This window comes from Borostomias antarcticus (assembly GCF_949987555.1).
Source record: "Borostomias antarcticus genome assembly, chromosome: 1".
Taxonomy (NCBI): Eukaryota; Metazoa; Chordata; class Actinopteri; order Stomiiformes; family Stomiidae; genus Borostomias; species Borostomias antarcticus.
Genome location: NC_140234.1, coordinates 28,318,239 through 28,336,594, shown reverse-complemented (window position 1 = coordinate 28,336,594; position 18,356 = coordinate 28,318,239). Strand labels below are relative to the sequence as shown.

General features: G+C 50.4%; 1 protein-coding gene across 1 annotated transcript in view; it reads right to left on the bottom strand.

The window, feature by feature from the left end:
• Positions 1-4,060: 4,060 nt before the first annotated feature.
• The window catches only part of cog6 (component of oligomeric golgi complex 6), a 30,611-nt gene continuing 16,315 nt past the window's right edge, over positions 4,061-18,356 (bottom strand). The window contains exons 10-19 of the mRNA XM_084440178.1: positions 16,382-16,473; positions 15,883-15,947; positions 14,424-14,515; positions 14,192-14,309; positions 12,796-12,927; positions 11,399-11,566; positions 8,845-8,952; positions 7,934-7,987; positions 5,733-5,812; positions 4,061-4,579 (exon numbers count right to left, since the gene is read on the bottom strand). Of these exons, the coding sequence (XP_084296304.1) occupies positions 4,432-4,579; positions 5,733-5,812; positions 7,934-7,987; positions 8,845-8,952; positions 11,399-11,566; positions 12,796-12,927; positions 14,192-14,309; positions 14,424-14,515; positions 15,883-15,947; positions 16,382-16,473 (1,057 nt within the window). The 3' untranslated portion in view covers positions 4,061-4,431. The remainder of the gene's footprint in view (positions 4,580-5,732; positions 5,813-7,933; positions 7,988-8,844; positions 8,953-11,398; positions 11,567-12,795; positions 12,928-14,191; positions 14,310-14,423; positions 14,516-15,882; positions 15,948-16,381; positions 16,474-18,356) is intronic.

Genomic DNA, 18,356 nt, shown 5'->3' with positions numbered 1-18,356 from the left:
AACCAGAGCACGGCCACTCTTCACATGCGCTGGTCCCCTGCAGGTCACCATCTATCTGCTAATATTATATATATATATATATATATTATATATATACACACACGTGTTTGTGTAGGCCTAGCTATAAAGTATCTCATCTGTGTGTGTCCTGTGGGAAGGCCTAGCTATAAGGTATCTCATCTGTGTGTGTGTCCTGTGGGGAGGCCTAGCTATAAGGTAACTCATCTGTGTGTGTGTGTGTGAGTGAGTGTGAGCTTAGCTATAAGGTATCTCATGCCTATCAACACAGCTTTTTGCTCTGGTTTCGACAGTACAGTATGTCCAGTGGCAGAGTACATTGGGTAACACTTAGCTGCTCTTGCTCATTGGTTCAGTGGGAACAGAGACTGTGCCTTCGCAACGATTGCCCCTTTTCTCCAATAGAGCATTGAATGGAGAGAGGAGTCCAGCCTCTTGGTACCAGCCTCTTGGTACTAGTGGACCCACCGGAGATGACAGAGGACAGCCAGAGCTACTCACAGGCAGAGGAGCCCTTCCAGATGCTGGGTTCCGCGTCCTGGACAGTCATATTTGAACAGCATTCAGTGAGCCATCCTGAAAGCCAAGACCCGCTGTCCCCGTGCCAGACCCTGAGGTCATCACAGGTTTCAGAGCAGAATGGAATGGAGCTGGCCAGACAGCAGTAGTAGAAGACCGAGCACATCGATGGAGCCTCAGATCAGTGATCACCTGGTTCTACCAGTGATAGGTGATACAGTTTCAGTGATCACCTGGTTTTTACCAGTGAATAGAATAGAATAGAATATACTTTATTGTCCCCTCAGGGAAAATTGTCTTGGACTCGTTTGCTAGTGATAGTGGTGGTACCAGTGATCACCTGGTTCTACCAGTGATAGTAGTGGTGCCAGTGATCACCTGGTTCTACCAGTGATCACCTGGTTCTACCAGTGATAGTGGTGGTGCCAGTGATCACCTGGTTCTACCAGTGATAGTGGTGGTACCAGTGATCACCTGGTTCTACCAGTGATAGTGGTGGTACCAGTGATCACCTGGTTCTACCAGTGATAGTGGTGGTACCAGTGATCACCTGCTTCTACCAGTGATAGGTGATAGTGGTGGTACCAGTGATCACCTGGTTCTGCCAGTAATCGTGGTGGTACCAGTAATAGGTGATAGTGGTGATATCAGTGCCCACATGGTTCTGCCAGTAATCGTGGTGGTGCAGCGCTCACCTGAGTCTACCAGTGATGGTGCTGGTATTAGTAATCTATTGGGTGGCTGGGGTTACACGCTCATAGCCTCAGTCTGATCAGTAAAACTGTCATGAGATGTACTGTATTGAATACAGACAGCAGGCTTAGAGGTACAGCAAAAAACGTGGCTTTAAGAAAACGAGTGGATCCAGATAAATGCACGTGATTGATAAGAGGATGAACACTGGACCCTCAGAGCACCAATCAGCACTCCGCCTGGGAGCCATAGAGACAAGCCCTACTTCAGATCCGCTCATGATGAAAGCTCTTCTCTCTAATGCCTCTCAGACAGTACCGAGTCTGTTCTCACTGCTGCATTTTCCCTCTAAAAAATAAAATCGCAAGGATCTTTACTTACTGTACTTACAACAGACTAGACTATGAGTTTTTTTTCTGATGTAACTACTTCCATTAAGTATGATGGGTCCGATTGATCCTTTCAACCAGGCAACCATACAAGGGCTATTGCCATACATGTCTTGCACTCCCTATTGGCCAATCCCAAAGTCCCCCCTAAACCCTCAGGCCCTGAACCATCAGACTTATTGATGTCACCTGGTAAGTGGTTGAGTGCGAGAGGCTTGAAATGGTTTATAAAGGAATGGGACAGCACTTGTGACATCACGTTACATTGACGCCAAAACGTACAAACTTTTTTTTTTTTTTTACTATTGTGGGTTTGGCCCCTGCGGTCGATCGACATGGTCACGGCTCTTCTCTGTCCTGGCCCGGCAGTGGTGGAACGGACTGCCCACTGACGTCAGAGTCGCTGCCCATCTTTCGTCACAGGCTCAAAACTCATCTCTTCAAGAAGTACTACAACGATCCACCTTCTTAAGGACCTATTGTATTTTAGATTGCTATTCTTGCACTTTGCTTTCAGCACAAGATTATGCTCTTAGTCACTTGTTTTAGAAAGGAGATGCACAGAGTTCTGGCAAGTACTGTAGTAGTACTTTGGCTTTTCCTATTTTAAATGCAATTATTAGTCGCTTTGGATAAAAGCATCTGCTAAATGACTCTAATGTTATAGTTTTGTGATTTTTCATGCGTGTGTGACTTTCAAGGAAGAAGATTCAGATTCATAACAACAGTCCTGTTCTGGACCAGGACTGGGACGCAACCTACTGCTCCTGGCTGTTCTTGGAGGAAGGACGCAGCCTACTGCTCCTGGCTGTTCTTGGAGGAAGGACGCAACCTACTGCTCCTGGCTGTTCTTGGAGGAAGGACGCAGCCTACTGCTCCTGGCTGTTCTTGGAGGAAGGACGCAGCCTACTGCTCCTGGCTGTTCTTGGAGGACGGACGCAGCCTACTGCTCCTGGCTGTTCTTGGAGGACGGACGCAGCCTACTGCTCCTGGCTGTTCTTGGAGGAAGGACGCAGCCTACTGCTCCTGGCTGTTCTTGGAGGAAGGACGCAGCCTACTGCTCCTGGCTGTTCTTGGAGGAAGGACGCAGCCTACTGCTCCTGGCTGTTCTTGGAGGAAGGACGCAGCCTACTGCTCCTGGCTGTTCTTGGAGGACGGACGCAGCCTACTGCTCCTGGCTGTTCTTGGAGGAAGGACGCAGCCTACTGCTCCTGGCTGTTCTTGGAGGACGGACGCAGCCTACTGCTCCTGGCTGTTCTTGGAGGAAGGACGCAGCCTACTGCTCCTGGCTGTTCTTGGAGGAAGGATGCAGCCTACTGCTCCTGGCTGTTCTTGGAGGACGGACGCAGCCTACTGCTCCTGGCTGTCCTTGGAGGACGGGTGATGGGTTGAAGGCAGAGAAACCTTTCATCTGTGGCCGACGCTCTTGCATGTTGTGTGTGCGCGCGTTTGTGTCACCGCCTCCCAACACAGCGTGCCGTGTTTGCACTGTATGATAAAGACTTTCTTCATCTGAGATCTGAGAGCATCTTCAATGTTTAAATAAGGAAAAAGGCTGTTCATGATTAAAGATAGAGAAGTGTGAGAAGGAAAAGAAAAATACAGCAGAGAGAGAGATAACAGAGACAAAGAGAGACTGCAGCAGTGATCTCATCTCTCCACTGGTGGGAATCTCCATTCACGTTGAGAAGACAATAAATAGTGCAAGCTGTTCTCTCCCTCCTGGCTCTCACAACCTTTCATGCAGGGACCCATGGGATGACCACAAAGTCACCATATGCACATACAAATACGGGTGCACGATATATCGGCAATCATATCGGTATCGGCCGATGTTAGTCTTTTTTTTTTATATATCGGTCTGATGTGCAAAACAGGGCAGATGTGAACAATTATTTATGTCTAGCTGCTGTTGTGTGTTGTTTTTGAGAGGAAACAATGTGTAAACCTATGATTTATCGAATTTTTCAAATGTTTTGAAAATAGACAGAGTTGACTTGTGTTTTTTCCAGTATGTACAAAATGTGATTATCATAGAAACTTGTTTTTATAAAGAACATATCGACATCGGTAAGTATCGGTTATCGGCCATAACAGCAATATTGATATCTGTTATCGGTATCGGACAAGATTTTCATATCGGTGCATCCCTACATACAAACAACCAACCAACTACATGAGAGTGCACACATGTGCACACACAAAACACCATTTATATGAGTGCATGTGCAACCATTCTACTGTAGTTTTGATCCATTTTGTCTTTGGTTGGCTACATCATCAGATCATGAGAAAAGAAACAATACCAAAAGAAACACTGCCAAAACCAATTTGTACAAAATATTATTTACAAATACAGGTTATTGTAGATCAACAATAAAGAGACAAAAACAGGTTATACTGTATATCAATAATATAAAATGGCTCTGAGGGTCCAGTTCTTTAAGCCAGTCTAGTCATGTAGAAGCCAGTATGAGGCTAGGCTAGGAGAGCAGCAGGGGGAGAGAGGGCCTCTAGTAGGGCTGGGTCTGCTGGGGAGAGAGAGGGCCTCTAGAAGGGTTGGGTCTGCTGGGGAGAGAAAGGGCCTCTAGGAGAGCAGAAGGGGAGAGGGCCTCTAGAAGGGTCTACTGGGGAGAGAGAGGGCCTCTAGAAGGGCTGGGTCTACTGGGGAGAGAGAGGGCCTCTAGAAGAGCAGGAGGGAGAGAGGGGGCCTCTAGAAGGGCTGGGTCTACTGGGGAGAGAGAGGGCCTCTAGAAGGGCTGGGTCTACTGGGGAGAGAGGGGGCCTCTAAGGGCAGGGGGGGGGGGGGGCTCTAGGAGAGCAGGGCTTGGACCTGGTGTGGGGAGAGGGGCACCAGGCTCTCTGGCTCCTGGTAGGCGTTGGCTGGACTGGTCACAGCTGCGTGCACCTCCCCGTACGCCCTGCACAGCAGCTCCGTGGACTGGCGGAAGATCTGCTCCCTGCAAACACACAGAGCATCTTTCATGAGAGATGGTTCACCAGATTGGTCATTCTTCAGTAGACCTGCTTCTATAAGCTATTACTTCCATGTGAGGCAGAATACGTGCTCAGTGGATATTTCATAGCATCGGAAGCTGCTGAAATCATTCAGGTAAAGATGCCTAGTGTGGGAATTAAGCCTGGTTGCAGTTGTTTTGATAAAGGTTTATTGTGGGTCGATAGTTTCTGGTTTGGACCACACTGCCACCTACTGACACAGCTCCGACCTGCTCCAGCATCTCCTGTCAACCTCAACACTGGACCACAGTGGTCCAACCTGCTCCAGCGTCTGTCAACCTCAACACTGGACCACAGTGGTCCAACCTGCTCCAGCGTCTGTTGGCCGCAACACTGGACCACAGAATAACCAACCAAACATCCACTCCACTGCTGCTGGTGCTCAGTCACTGAACACGGAGGGGAAAAACAGGAACACCTAATGTCGCTTCAATGAGGAGTATCATGTGCTGTGGGTGTGTTTGTGTTAGTGTGGATGTTTGTGGGGGTGGGGTGAGCAGAGAGAGAGAGAGAGGGATAAAGAGAGCGAGCGAGAGAGGAAGGGAGAGAGAAAGAGAAAGAGAGAGGGGGGCAGGATGAGAGAGAAATGGACCAGAAGATAATTAATGGCGTCCTGCCCATCACTCCTCCCTGTGTCCATTAATAGCGAACATTAACCTGAGGTACAGAGAGTGCTCGGGTCTACCTCAGCAGGAAGCCTGACTAACAGCCTAGCAGCCTCCAGCACTATGGCCCAGCCCCGGCTGAAAGCATTTGAACAATAAGAGCAGTACACGAAGCCTCAGAACCAGCCACTCTCTCAGCGTGTTGGTGGTCGCAGCTATTTAGGGACAGAGCTCGGCGCCTATTGTAAACAAACGTACGTGAAGTGTTTTGTTTGGATTGCTGCAATGAGAATATTACATTTAGATGGACCTAATGGACGCATGACATGATGACACTGCTACCATGTATTTTTTTTAGCAGAATAAAGCTTGGCTAAATATTATAATAGTACAACTGCCTGTTTGCTGGGCTAAATATTACAACTGTGTTTGCTGGGCTAAATGTGACATTATTAGAGCTGACTCTTTCAAAGCAGAGAGAGGAACTGACTTGATGGCTGCACTCAGCAGGAAGTTGAGCTGCGGCATCACCAGGGTGTCGGGGGAGGACAGGTACCGGTCAAACTTAGTCTGGGAGAGAGAGAGAGAGAGAGAGAGAGAGAGAGAGAGATAGGGGTAGAGGGAGAGAGAGAGAGAGAGAGAGAGAGAAAGAGAGAGGGGGGGAGGGGGAGAGAGAGAGAGAGAGAGAGAGAGAGAGAGAGAGGGGGGGGAGGGAGAGAGAGAGAGAGAAAAAATAATGTAAAATCACATTAACCATTCATGTAATTCATTCTCTGAAAAAATAACACAAGAAGAGAGAGCTGCTGATCAGTGGAGAGGCTGGTGTTATGAGGTGGTGTTAGGAGAGGCGTGTGTTAGGAGAGGCTGGTGTTAGGAGGTGGTGTTAGGAGGTGGTGTTAGGAGAGGCTGGTGTTAGGAGGTGGTGTTAGGAGGTGGTGTTAGGAGAGGGTGGTGTTAGGAGGTGGTGTTAGGAGGTGGTGTTAGGAGGTGGTGTTAGGAGGTGGTGTTAGGAGGTGGTGTTAGGAGGTGGTGTTAGGAGGTGGTGTTAGGAGGTGGTGTTAGGAGGTGGTGTTAGGAGGTGGTGTTAGGAGAGGCTGGAGGTAGGAGAGGCTGGTGTTAGCAGGTGGTGTTAGGAGAGGCCGGTGTTAGGAGGTGGTGTTAGGAGAGGCTGGTGTTAGGAGAGGCTGGTGGTAGGAGAGGCTGGTGTTAGGAGAGGCCGGTGTTAGGAGAGGCCGGTGTTAGGAGGTGGTGTTAGGAGGTGGTGTTAGGAGAGGCTGGTGTTAGGAGAGGCTGGTGTTAGGAGAGGCTGGTGTTAGGAGAGGCTGGTGTTAGGAGAGGCCGGTGTTAGGAGAGGCCGGTGTTAGGAGAGGCCGGTGTTAGGAGGTGGTGTTAGGAGAGGCTGGTGTAAGGAGGTGGTGTTAGGAGAGGCTGGTGGGAGGTGGTGGTGTTAGGAGAGGCTGGTGTTAGGAGAGGCCGGTGTTAGGAGGTGGTGTTAGGAGAGGCTGGTGTAAGGAGGTGGTGTTAGGAGAGGCTGGTGGGAGGTGGTGGTGTTCGGAGAGGCTGGTGTTAGGAGAGGCTGGTGTTAGGAGAGGCCGGTGGGAGGAGATGCTGGTGGGAGGAGAGGCCGGTGTTAGGAGAGGCCGGTGTTAGGAGAGGCCGGTGTTAGGAGAGGCCGGTGTTAGGAGAGGCCGGTGGTAGGAGAGGCCGGTGGTAGGAGAGGCCGGTGTTAGGAGAGGCTGGTGTTAGGAGAGGCTGGTGGTAGGTGAGGCTGGTGTTAGGAGAGGCCGGTGTTAGGAGGTGGTGTTAGGAGAGGCTGGTGTAAGGAGGTGGTGTTAGGAGAGGCTGGTGGGAGGTGGTGGTGTTAGGAGAGGCTGGTGTTAGGAGAGGCTGGTGGGAGGAGATGCTGGTGGGAGGAGAGGCCGGTGTTAGGAGAGGCCGGTGGTAGGAGAGGCCGGTGGTAGGAGAGGCCGGTGGTAGGAGAGGCCGGTGGTAGGAGGTGGTGGTGATGCTCTGTGTTGTGTTCTGTGTAATTGTATGCTGCATGTGATGCTACATTTGTGTTGTGATGCTTAAATGTGTGCTGTCTTTAACTGTTTTTTTAACTGTCCTGCGTGTTTGCTGATGTGTTTGCTGCTGTTGTATGATAGAAGAGTTTGTGGTGGTGATGCTTAGTTGTATGCTGTATGTTCCATAGGTACTGTATTGTGATGCTTCCATCTATGCTGTCTTTAACTGTCTTTTTAACTGTCTTGCATGTTTGCTGATAATTTGCTGCTGCTGTATGTCTGTGCTGGTGATTGCTCATTGTAGTGTTGCATGTTGTTTTATATACGTGTTGTGATGTGTCAATGTATGCTGATTTTCTTCAACTGTCTTAAATTTAACCTTGTTTTATTTTTCAGGCCCTAATCCCTTTCCCTCAAGAGGCTTTTGCTTTTTGCCAGGCCGCCTTTGTAAATAAGAACTTGTTCTTAAATGCTTGCCTGGTTAAATAAAGGTTAATTTAAAAAATAAAATAATAATAATAAATAAATAAATAAATAAATAAATAAATAAATAAATGAATGAATGAATGAATGAATGAATGAATGAATGAATGAATGAATGAATGAATGAATGAATAAATAATATATATATATATATACACACACACACACACATATATACAGTAGGTGGTGTTGGGAGACCTACCATTGCCACCTTCAGAGAAGAGCTGTCCATACTAGGCAGACTGGAGAGAGGGCCCTGCAGATGAGATGAGATAGTTTCATCATTTAGCAGAAGAGAACACACAAGGTCACAGCCCTGACTATGGTGCTGAGAGAGAGAGTAGATGAAGGGAAGGAGAGGGAGAGGGAGAGAGAGAGAGAGAGAGAGAGAGAGAGAGAGAGAGAGAGAGACATGGTGAGGAGGTGCTGAGATCTCCCCATGTTGCTAGACTGTGTGGCTCCCAGAGGCTGAAGTAGAGGAAACACAGAGCTGATTAATAATAATAATAATAACTAGAGGGGCTTGCACTTGCAGACCTCCGCCCCTGCCCCCCCCCCCCCCTCAACTGCTCTCCCCCTTCCACCCCCCCCTCCCCCTCTACCTTTTCCGCCCTCCCACCCCCACACCTCTCATGTGCTGTGCTCTCCTACTGGCTTTTTTAATTGGTTACTGTAGCGCCACCTGTAGTTTCCTCTTTCTGCTTGACATCTTTCCTCTCCAATTTCCAAATCGTTGCTAGTTTTGTGCAGACTTCCCATTCACATTCATTAACAGCCAAGCAGAGCAGTAGTGGAGGGAGGAGTGGGCTGGTTCAGAGTCTACTTGTACTTCTGTCCAGCACCTGGAGGGTATTGAATTTGGATGTGTGCGCCTTTAACACCTTTATGCTCTGAAGGGCCAACAAACACACCGCACAAAGTATAAACACATTGTGTTCTCAGTTTATGTTCTTCTCTGAGCCACAAATAGTCTCACATGGAGGTCTGTTGCATAGTAACACTACATTCCTACTAGTCACCGACAAATGGCTTGAGTCTGTTGTGTTCCACAAAGCTCTCTTTTTACCTGTGTGTGTGTGTGTGTGTGCGCGCGCGCGTGCGCGCGTGTGTCACCTGTTCGGGGCCGTGGTGCTGCACACAGCTGTAGATGTAACTGAGCCCAGCTCCGGTCAGAACGAAGGAGGCCTGCTCATTGATCAGAGTGTCCAGGTGAGCCTCGATCTGGAATAGGGGGTGGAGAGGGAGAGATGGAGGAATGGAAGGAGAGATGGAGGGAGAGATGGAGGAATGGAAGGAGAGATGGAGGGAGAGATGGAGGAATGGAAGGAGAGATGGAGGGAGAGATGGAGGAATGGAAGGAGAGATGGAGGGATAGATGGAGGAATGGAAGGAGAGATGGAGGGATAGATGGAGGAATGGAAGGAGAGATGGAGGGATAGATGGAGGGATGGAAGGAGAGATGGAGGGATAGATGGAGGGATGGAAGGAGAGATGGAGGGATAGATGGAGGGATGTAAGGAGAGATGGAGGGATGGAGATACAGTACAGAATGGAGGGATAGATGGAGGGATGGAGGGAGAGATGGAGATAGGGTAGAATGGAGGGATGGAGATAGAGAATGGAGGGAGAGATGGAGGGATGGAGGGAGATGGAGATAGGGTAGAATGGAGGGAGAGATGGAGGGATGGAGAGAGAGAATGGAGGGAGAGATGGAGGGATGGAGAGAGAATGTAGGGAGAGATGGAGGGATGGAGGGAGAGATGGAGATAGGGTAGAACGGAGGGAGAGATGGAGGAGCAGAGGGAGAGAGGGGAGGGTGGGGGGGGGGAGGCGGGGTGAGTGATTACTGCTAATAACCTCCCAGCCTCTCTAGCCCAGCCTGCATTGTGGATGGATGACACTTCAGGCTCATAGAAAAGCAGCATGTTGATAAGGACCTCTTACTGTGCTCTCCACTTACAACAGATGCATCAGAAAGAGAGGACATGAACACGAAAGGTACAATGGGCTCTATAGACAATGGGCTCTATACTTATATCTTTACAGCTGACACAAGAGACACTACAGCAGTCCCATTTGCATGACAGTAATCTAATTTCACTAAGATAGTCACTGACGCACACCTTGACATAAATCTATAAGTGTCATTCAGCCTTGAGAATGGGCTAAACTTTCAAGGCCTTAATGCATTCTCTATGTGAGCTAGTACTGGGTTTAATACTTTATTCATGCATTCTCTATGTGAGCTAGTACTGGGTTTAATACTTTATTCATGCATTCTCTATGTGAGCTAGTACTGGGTTTAATACTTTATTCATGCATTCTCTATGTGAGCTAGTCCTGTGTTTAATACTTTATTCATGCATCCTCTATGTGAGCTAGTCCTGTGTTTACCTCCGCTCCAGAGACAGCGCAGGGCGAGAGGTCATGTTGTCGGTGGTGTGTGTTTGTGTGTGTGTGCCTGCATGCGTGTTGTGTGTGTGCTTGTCTGTAAGCAGGATTTCACAAAAACTACTGGACCGATTTTCACGAAACTCGCTGGAAGGGTGTAGCCGCGTCCAACTTAGAACCCATACAATTTTGGAGTGGATTAAAATCACGGACCAGATCCACGAATGAAAACCAAACTTCAAATGAAGCCAGCTCCCTGTGTGGGGGTGCTAGAGACACGGGGTTTGGACTGGGTTGTGCTGGGGATAGCCCGAAAGTGCACCTCACGACACCCGCTGGCTGTGATCCAAGGTCCCCCGCTGGCTGTGATCCAAGGTCCCCCTCTGGCTGTGATCCAAGGTCCCCCGCTGGCTGTGATCCAAGGTCCCCCACTGGCTGTGATCCAAGGTCCCCCACTGGCTGTGATCCAAGGAGGACGCCACAGAGCAGGCCAAATACAGCCACCCATTCACCTCCAGTCATTTTTACCGCCTCCTTTACTGGGTTTTTGCGACCATTCACCTCCATTCATTTCTTGGACTAGGATTACGCTAAACTACCAGACTGCTTTTCATGAAACTCAGTGGAGGGGTGTAGCATGTGCCAATTTATAAACCATTCAATTTTGGCATCCACAGAGCCACAAAATGCATTCAGAGGCGGAGGTCTGTGCTCTCTGAGCACCATTTCTAGTTAATACTATACTCATGCATTCTCTCCGTGAGCTAGTACCTTTCCCCATGGGATGATGAATTATAGACCTCCATGGTCGGATCTAGACTGGTGTGTTCCAGACCTTCACAGTCGGATCAAGACTGGTGTGTTCTAGACCTTCACAGTCGGATCTAGACTGGTGTGTTCCAGACCTTCACAGTCGGATCTAGACTGGTGTGTTCTAGACCTTCACAGTCGGATCTAGACTGGTGTGTTCTAGACCTTCACAGTCGGATCTAGACTGGTGTGTTCTAGACCTTCACAGTCGGATCTAGACTGGTGTGTTCCAGACCTTCACAGTCGGATCTAGACTGGTGTGTTCCAGACCTTCACAGTCGGATCTAGACTGGTGTGTTCCAGACCTTCACAGTTGGATCTAGACTGGTGTGTTCTAGACCTTCACAGTCGGATCTAGACTGGTGTGTTCCAGACCTTCACAGTCGGATCTAGACTGGTGTGTTCCAGACCTTCTAGTCCGTTCTTTGAGCAGTGCCCGAGGATGCCGGAAGGAGGACTACTGTACCTGGAACTCCAGCATCTCCAACCGCTTGTCGGTGAACTCAAACAGGGCCAGGGTGGTCTTCATCACGTAGAGGGAGTTGACCATGTAGGTGGCCATGTCGGCGGTGCCCAGGTTACTGGCCGACACCGTGGACAGCTGCAGGAGGGGGTCCAGGATGCACGACAGCACCTGGGGGGGGGGCGGGGGGGGGCAGCCACAGGACGGACACAGCTGGTCAAACACTCTAGGGCTCTGTTGTTGACTCTGACCAAGGACTCGTTTGATCTGTTGTCAGAATCAACCTCGCTGCCAAGAATCGCTCTTTTATTAAAAGTCTTGGGTGTCACTTTTGATACTGGTTTTAATTTTGAGCGACAAATTGGCTCTGTGGTTAAAGGGTCTTTTTTCCAGCTGAGGCTCTTATCCAAACTGAAACCGTACCTCTCTCTTAAGGACCTAGAGACAGTCATCCATGCTTTTATTTCTTCAAGATTGGACTACTGTAATTGAGGCGCCTGCAATTGGTCCAGAATGCTGCTGCGCGCCTCCTGACTGGAACCAAGAAGCGGGACCACATCACGCCGGTGCTGGCCTCCCTCCACTGGCTTCCTGTTCGCTTCAGGATTGATTTTAAAATCTTAATGTTTATTTTTAAGGCTCTACATGGTTTGGCCCCCCACTATCTGGCTGAACTGATTCAAGTTCGGGCAACATCTAGAACCCTGAGGTCCTCCTCCCAGACTCTTTTAACAGTCCCTAGATCAAGACTTAAGACCAAGGGTGACCGAGCTTTTGCGGTGGCTGGCCCAAAGCTCTGGAACAGCCTCCCTCCACACATTAGACACGCACAGAACCTAGGGCTCTTTAAGTCTCAGCTTAAAACGCACTTGTTTTCACTGGCTTTTGAGGCCTGATAACCTACATCCCTTGTCCTGTTTTGTGTCCTGTCCTTTTATTGTTCTGTGATTATGTGCACTTTATTCTGTTTTTTTGTTTTAGTTTATTTTATATATTGTACAGCACTTTGGTGCAACTTCGGTTGATTTTAAACGTGCTTTATAAATAAAGTTGACCTTGACCTTGAGAATGGTACTGTACTGGAGGGGCAGAGCTCGTATGTGTGTCCCCACTAGGGCTGGGTATCGCGTTGAATTTCAAGAATCGATTCGATTCCGATTCACAAGGTTCAGAATCGATTATCACGATTCAATTCGATTCGGTTAGTGTTACTAAAACCTGTTTTTTTTAGCTGTAACCTTAATTACATGACTGCCAAGTTATGCAACACATCAATACTAGGGCTGGGTATCGATACTGATTTCCAAAAATGAATGAATGAATGAATCATTTAATGAATGAATGAATGAAGTCCCCACTGAAGACCAGAAGACCAGAACCCCTAACGTCTTTATTCCTACCTGAGCAAAGTCGGCCTGGCGGGCATCCAGGGGGACCACGGAGGAGTCATGGCAGGCCAGCACCTCTCTTAGCAGGGACAGGGTCTGGGTGAGGGAGGCTGTGGGACCCAGGTCTGCTGGAGGGAGCTCCACCTACCCCAGGAGGAGAGGAGGAGGAGATGAGGAGGACAATGAGACGAAGAAAGGGGGGTAGGACAAAGGAGAAGGACAGAGGAGAGGAGGACAGGGGTGGAGAGGAGGAGGAGGAGCAGAGGAGGAGATGAGGAGGACGATGAGATGAAGAGAGGAGGAGGGAGGGGGGGGGGGACAAAGGAGAAGGATAGAGGAGGGGAGGACAGAAGAGGAGAGGAGGAGGAGGAGCAGAGGAGGAGGACGATGAGACGAAGAGAGGAGGAAGGGGGGAGGAGGACAAAGGAGAAGGATAGAGGAGAGGAGGACAGGGGAGGAGAGGAGGAGGAGCAGATGAGGAGGACGATGAGATGAAGAGAGGAGGAGGGGGGGAAGAGGAGGACAAAGGAGAAGGATAGAGGAGAGGAGGACAGGGGTGGAGAAGAGGAGGAGCAGAGGAGGAGATGAGGAGGACGATGAGACGAAGAGAGGAGGAGGGGGGAGGACAAAGGAGAAGGATAGAGGAGAGGAGGACAGGGGAGGAGAGGAGGAGGCGGAGGAAATGTAAAGTCAAAACTTCCTGTCACACTTCCAATCACTGAATCCATCCATTACCTCCAGGAAGTGGACCAGAGTCCCCCAGCAGGCCGGGGCGGCCCATTCTTTAAATAACCATCCCATTACACCTGAGGGAGCGCTCAGCACTGGCCAATCAACACGCAGCGCGCTACACCTGATCTCAACCGCTGATTGGCCGACCCCAGCCGCCGTACCTTTGACCATCTAATAGAGGTGATTATGAGAAGCTTGTGTTCCCGGCATCAGGCTGACCATGAGAGCGGCGCCCTAACCCCGGCTGTCTGATTAGGGTTCTCCACGCTCCTATCGATCAACTAGCGGGCGGGGGGTTGTTCCACAGAGCACAGCTCGTGCCCAGGGATATTTGGAAGCCAATTTAAAGGAAGTGGATACATGGTTGCTGTTTTTCAGGACCTGCCTTCCACGTGGCTGAGGGGCCCGACAGCCTCGAACATGTCCTTCAGAGATGGCCAGGTTGTCTGGCCAGGTTGTCTGCAGAAACAAGTGTAGGAGTGGACGACGATGTTTCGCTAGCGAGTGAGAATAGTCCCGCAACATATTATTACCATTTTATAGAGGAACCTTGAAACATTTTTTTAAATCTCAGATTATTGTGGACAGGGCGAATCGAAGGAAAGCCTCATCTCCATGTAATTTTGTGTGTGAAATTCCTGTTTTCATGCCGGCAGCATGGCCGATACTCTCATACCTTGTCCATCAGTCTGCTGGCGTGAAGGCTCAAGCTGTTGAAGAACATCTTCTTACTGAGGATGTGCATCTCCTCTATGGTGATGAGCAGGGAGGCCATGCTGGTGCCTATGATGGCACTGGAGAGAGAGAGAGGGAGAAAGACTGGTAACATTAATACAGACTGAAGTCTAGAAACAAAAAATAGTACTACTATCCCTGCCGCCCCCCCTAACCCTCCACCCCTCCCTAACCTGATGGTGTGATGGTAGAACTTCAGCAGGTTGGACAGCTTATACAGCAGGACCGCGCCTGGCTCGGCCACGATCACCTGCTCTATCCTCACCTGTGGGAGAGAAGAGACACGCGCACTCAGCATCAGCAGAGCTCTACCCCTCCCTAACCCTGTCCCTCCCTAACCCTGTCCCTCCACCCCTCCCTAACCCTGTCCCTCCACCCCTCCCTAACCCTGTCCCTCCACCCCTCCCTAACCCTGTCCCTCCACCCCTCCCTAACCCTGTCCCTCCACCCCTCCCTAACCCTGTCCCTCCACCCGTCCCTAACCCTGTCCCTCCACCCGTCCCTAACCCTGTCCCTCCACCCGTCCCTAACCCTGTCCTTCCACCCCTCCCTAACCCTGTCCCTCCACCCCTCCCTAACCCTGTCCTTCCACCCCTCCCTAACCCTGTCCCTCCACCCCTCCCTAACCCTGTCCCTCCACCCCTCCCTAACCCTGTCCTTCCACCCCTCCCTAACCCTGTCCCTCCCTAACCCTGTCCCTCCACCCCTCCCTAACCCTGTCCCTCCACCCCTCCCTAACCCTAACCCTGTCCCTCCACCCCTCCCTAACCCTGTCCCTCCACCGCTCCCTAACCCTGTCCCTCCACCCCTCCCTAACCCTGTCCCTCCACCCCTCCCTAACCCTGTCCCTCCACCCCTCCCTAACCCTGTCCCTCCACCCCTCCCTAACCCTGTCCCTCCAGCCCTCCCTAACCCTCCACCCCTCCCTAACCCTGTCCCTCCACCGCTCCCTAACCCTGTCCCTCCACCCCTCCCTAACCCTGTCCCTCCACCGCTCCCTAACCCTGTCCCTCCACCCCTCCCTAACCCTGTCCCTCCACCCCTCCCTAACCCTGTCCCTCCACCCCTCCCTAACCCTGTCCCTCCACCCCTCCCTAACCCTGTCCCTCCAGCCCTCCCTAACCCTCCAACCCTCCCTAACCCTCCAGCCCTCCCTAACCCTCCAACCCTCCCTAACCCTCCAGCCCTCCCTAACCCTCGACCCCTCCCTAACCCTCCCTAACCCTCCACCCCTCCCTATCCCTCCAGCCCTCCCTAACCCTCCACCCCTCCCTATCCCTCCAGCCCTCCCTAACCCTCCAGCCCTCCCTAACCCTCCAGCCCTCCCTAACCCTTTATGTTTGCAAACGTTGCCGGCGATCACAAAGATAATTGAAAAAAAAGTTTAAAGTAGTTTGCAAACGTAGAACCTAGAATCTATGGAACCTGAACCTAGAATCTATGGAACCTTCCCTATGCAGGAAGGTCAGGTCAGACACTGAGTGCTAATTCCTACCTTGCAGAACTACTGTTTTGGTTCATTCTAGTAGCCTGGCAAACCATTCTATCTACAGAGATACAGGATCCCTCTCCTAATTCTCAGTCCTGTCTTCTCCAGCCAGTCCCCCAGGGTGGTCAGTCAGGCTCCCTCACCTTCAGTGGTCTGCAGACCCCCTCGGTGACGTGTCCCACCACCTCCTGCATGTTCTCCTCCACTCCTGCCGGTCACAGGAGAAGATGGGCTTCGGTCACACTCAGCTCGCCTCTCGCATCATCGTCTCTGATATTCAGTACAGGACGTGTCTCGCTGTGCGTACAGTAAGTCTGAACAGAAGGCAGCAGGAGCGAAGCCGTGCCGGGTGACCAGGGCCACCATTGCCAGACATGTTGGCTCGGCTGGACTAACTGTGAAAGCGCTACAGCCTCCACAGTCAAATGAGGCCAGGATAGCAAGTACCTGCTATTTCTGCAGCTGCTGTCCTAGTTATGCTGGGCATGGTACATATTATGTAAGCCAACTTCAGCAGGGGGTCTGTGCAGGGACAGGCCTACCGGGCAGGGTGACCTGCTTCAGCAGGGTGTCTGTGCAGGGACAGGCCTACCGGGCAGGGTGACCTGCTTCAGCAGGGTGTCTGTGCAGGGACAGGCCTACCGGGCAGGGTGACCTGCTTCAGCAGGGCCTCCAGATGTTCCTTCTCAGAGGCCGTGGACTGGTGGAGCCAGGCCAGCATGTCGCCCACGTACCTAGCGGAGGGGGTGACATTACAGAGTCAAGACACGCACAGAGACAGACACACAGACACACAGACACACAGACACACACACACACACACACACACACACACACACACACACACACACACACACACACACACACACACACACACACACACACAGAGTCACAAGAAACACAGAGGCCAATTTGGGCTAACCTTTTAAAGCTAGAGTGACAGCCAGACACACACCAAACAGGCTCATCGTGTTTCACTTATGTAGTACAAACACGCACGCACGCACACACTCGCGCTTCCCATACATAGACTCAGCTGTGCAGCTGTGACGGTTAGGGATCTCCACCACAGTTTCATAATGAAGCGTTCCTCTTCCCAAATCTGATAAAATCTCGCTAGCACCATGTGCTTTGCAGCTTGCTCCGCCCCTTCAGCCCCTCCCCCCTAACCCTACTGACGGCCTGGTTTGCCCCACTTGCCGCAGGCGCGCATTCATCTTCCAGCTCTGACGCCGTTCAAATCATCAAATGCCGCGCTTCCGAAGGCTCCCGTCAGTCCAACCCTGGCCCTTCTCTACCGCCTACCAGCCTTGATCAGTCCTCTGGGGTGGCTAGCCAGGTAGTAGGGCTGGGTTTAAAAAAATCGATTCATCGATTCTGAATCAAATGATTCAGAATCGATTCATGAATCCCAAAATCGATCTTTTATTCAATGAATGAATGAATAAATGAAGGTATGAATAGTTCATTCATTCAATGATTCATTCATTTTTGGAAATCAGTATCGATACCCAGCCCTAGTATTGATGTGTTGCATAACTTGGCAGTCATGTAATTAAGGTTACAGCAAAAAAAAAAAAAAAAGATTTTAGTAACACTAACTGAATCGATATTGAATCGAATCGAATCGTGATAATCGATTCTAATTCTTGTGAATCGGAATCGAATCTTGAAATTCGACTCGATACCCAGCCCTACCAGGTAGCCAACTAGTGCTGCAATGATTTTATCCAAGATGACTCAAAACAAGATGATGATGGAGTAGGTGAGGATGGACTCCATGATGGAGGTGTAGAAGAATGTCGTCATTGTGTTTCGGACCACCGAAGACAATGATGGTACTCTTCTACACCTCAATCATCGAGTCCATCCTCCTCCATCACTGTCTGGTACTCCGCTGCTACAGACAAAGACAGGGCCAGACTGCAGCGTGTCGTCCACTCCGCTGAGAAGGTGATTGGCTGCAACCTGCCCTCACTCCAGGCAAAGACCCTCATGTATTTTGTCATTTGTCTTGTTTGACTTCCTCCGCAAAACGCCCGGCCCTAACCCAGCACTGCGCAGGGCGACCTGGACTGAGGGAATCGTATGACTGAACGCTGGCTAGCGAACATTAGCCTAACATACAGGATGTATGCTAGATAGATCACACACTTCTTGCCTTCTCAGCCCCTCTCCGCACACGCGCACACACACACACACACACACACACACACACACACACACACAAACACACACAAACACACGACGGAGAGGTGAGACATCTCATTCTCAGGTTCTAAGAAGCGCTACGGCCCCCAGTGAAGAGGAGGTCATGGTGTTCCTCCGGCCGGCCAGACAGGGCCGAGTTCTGAGAAAGACCTGATTATACCCGCAGGCAGGAGAGGATGGAGGAGCTTATTCAATCTTCTCATAAAGATTCCCAGGAGTGTGTGTGTGTGTGTGTAGGAGGGGGGTTTATTTCCTATAAAGTCTCAGGCTCAGTGTGATTTACTTGCAGAAGATGCAGCTGTAATTGAGTTTTTTTTAACAGTGGAATGTAGTATGTTTAATTAGAAATGCTCTCTGTAGGTGGTTCTTTTGTACTGTTAAGATGTAAGATTTATTTGCCAGGGAC